This window comes from Amphiura filiformis, unplaced genomic scaffold (genome assembly GCF_039555335.1).
Source record: "Amphiura filiformis unplaced genomic scaffold, Afil_fr2py scaffold_45, whole genome shotgun sequence".
Lineage (NCBI taxonomy): Eukaryota > Metazoa > Echinodermata > Ophiuroidea > Amphilepidida > Amphiuridae > Amphiura > Amphiura filiformis.
The window spans coordinates 664,260-665,818 of NW_027305509.1; the positions used below are offsets into that span (position 1 = coordinate 664,260).

The 1,559-nt window shown below is 39.2% G+C and overlaps 1 protein-coding gene across 1 annotated transcript; it reads left to right on the forward strand.

Moving 5' to 3' along the window:
- Nucleotides 1–512: 512 nt before the first annotated feature.
- Nucleotides 513–1,076, forward strand: LOC140144216 (uncharacterized). The gene has a single exon (XM_072166031.1). It carries the CDS (start codon nt 513–515, stop codon nt 1,074–1,076), a length of 564 nt encoding a protein of 187 aa, XP_072022132.1.
- The last annotated feature ends 483 nt before the right edge of the window (nt 1,077–1,559 follow it).

The following is a 1,559-nucleotide window of genomic DNA, read 5'->3' on the forward strand; positions in this document are numbered from 1 at the left end:
TATTTGTCAACAGACTTTGTCATACTTTTCATATTCAGGGTTGCGCTCTAAAATGGTTTGCTAGTTACCTTAAAAACAGGAAAAACCGTGTTTGTATTTCAGGACAGTTCTCCAACGAGCATGTATTGAATTTTGGCCTGCCGCAAGGATCCATCTTAGGACCCAGGGGATATACAATGTATACTCATCCTGTTGGGGACATTTGGCGCAGGAACAATGTCAGTTTTCATATTTATGCAGACGATACCCAGGTGTATGTTTCATTCGACCCGCGAATTCCTGATGAGTGCGAACGAGCTCTCAACAGACTCAAGACATGTGTACATCAAATAAAATCTTGGATGTCACAAAACAAGTTGCAGCTAAACCAGGAAAAAACTGAGTTTTATATTGCTGCGTCTTCGAGATTCATAAGTAATCTTTCGGGTATCAAGTTAAATCTTGATGGTGTCATCATTGAGCCTACATCGACACTGAAGAATCTCGGAGTCATTTTTGATCCAGTTTGAAACATGTCTAGTCAGATTTCATCCGTTGTGAAGTGCGTCAGTTTTCACCTACGCAATCTTTCCAGGATTCGTCGTTTTTTAGATCTGGACACATGCAAGCTGGCTGTTCAAGCTCTTGTATTTTCTCGCATAGACTATGGTAACGCCTTACTGTTTGGAGCCACTGAATATGACCTAACTCGTCTGCAACGCCTACAAAATAGAGCCGCGAGACTTATAATGATGGTTGGCCGTGATACATCTAGTGCCCCTCTGTTACGCCATCTTCATTGGCTACCGATCCGTAAGCGTATCGAATTCAAGCTATTGGTCATCACATACAAGTGTGTCAAGTCACTAGCTCCGGAATACCTGCAAGAACTGATCACATTTCGCAAACCAAAGTACGCCACTCGTTCATCACTTGACAGAACACTTCTCATTGTTCCAAAAACCAGGACTCTCACCGGTGACAAAGCGTTTCAAACCGCAGGTCCTCGTCTATGGAATTCACTTCCAATCAACATCAGGCAGGCCGAAACACTGGACATTTTCAAAACCAATTTAAAAACTCATCTGTTTGTTTAATTCTTTGCTTATCTGGTAATTGTATGTTTATTATGTAGAATGGATTGGTTTTTGTTTTATTATTATTATATGTGTTCTTTTTTCTGGAAAGCGCTGTGGTCCTTGGAGGGCGCTATATAAATGCTTGGTTGTATTGTATTGTATTGTATTGTATGTGTAAATTAACAGTCCGATGTAAATAGTTTGTTTTCTATTAAAAAAAATAGACCTGTAGTTTACAATGTTCAATGGAAATCAACGATTTGGAAGGTCCGGTTAAGTTCGAAGTTTAGTGTCGTCGTATTCATATTATAAACGTCTACGAGTAAAAGTTCAATCTTTTATGGAATGCCTACACTGATCAATCGAATGGAGTGACATTTCAAAGTGAATTGCACTCCATAATCACTGAATGGGTTTCAGTCTTTTAAAACTCAACATGTGGATATAAAAAGGAACATTGATAATTTGGCGAACATGAGGATACTTATTTGTTCTTTGGTG

Bases quoted from the DNA above. Each gene is read 5' to 3' on its own strand.
- LOC140144216 (XM_072166031.1), top strand. From the start codon at position 513: ATGTCTAGTCAGATTTCATCCGTTGTGAAGTGCGTCAGTTTTCACCTA.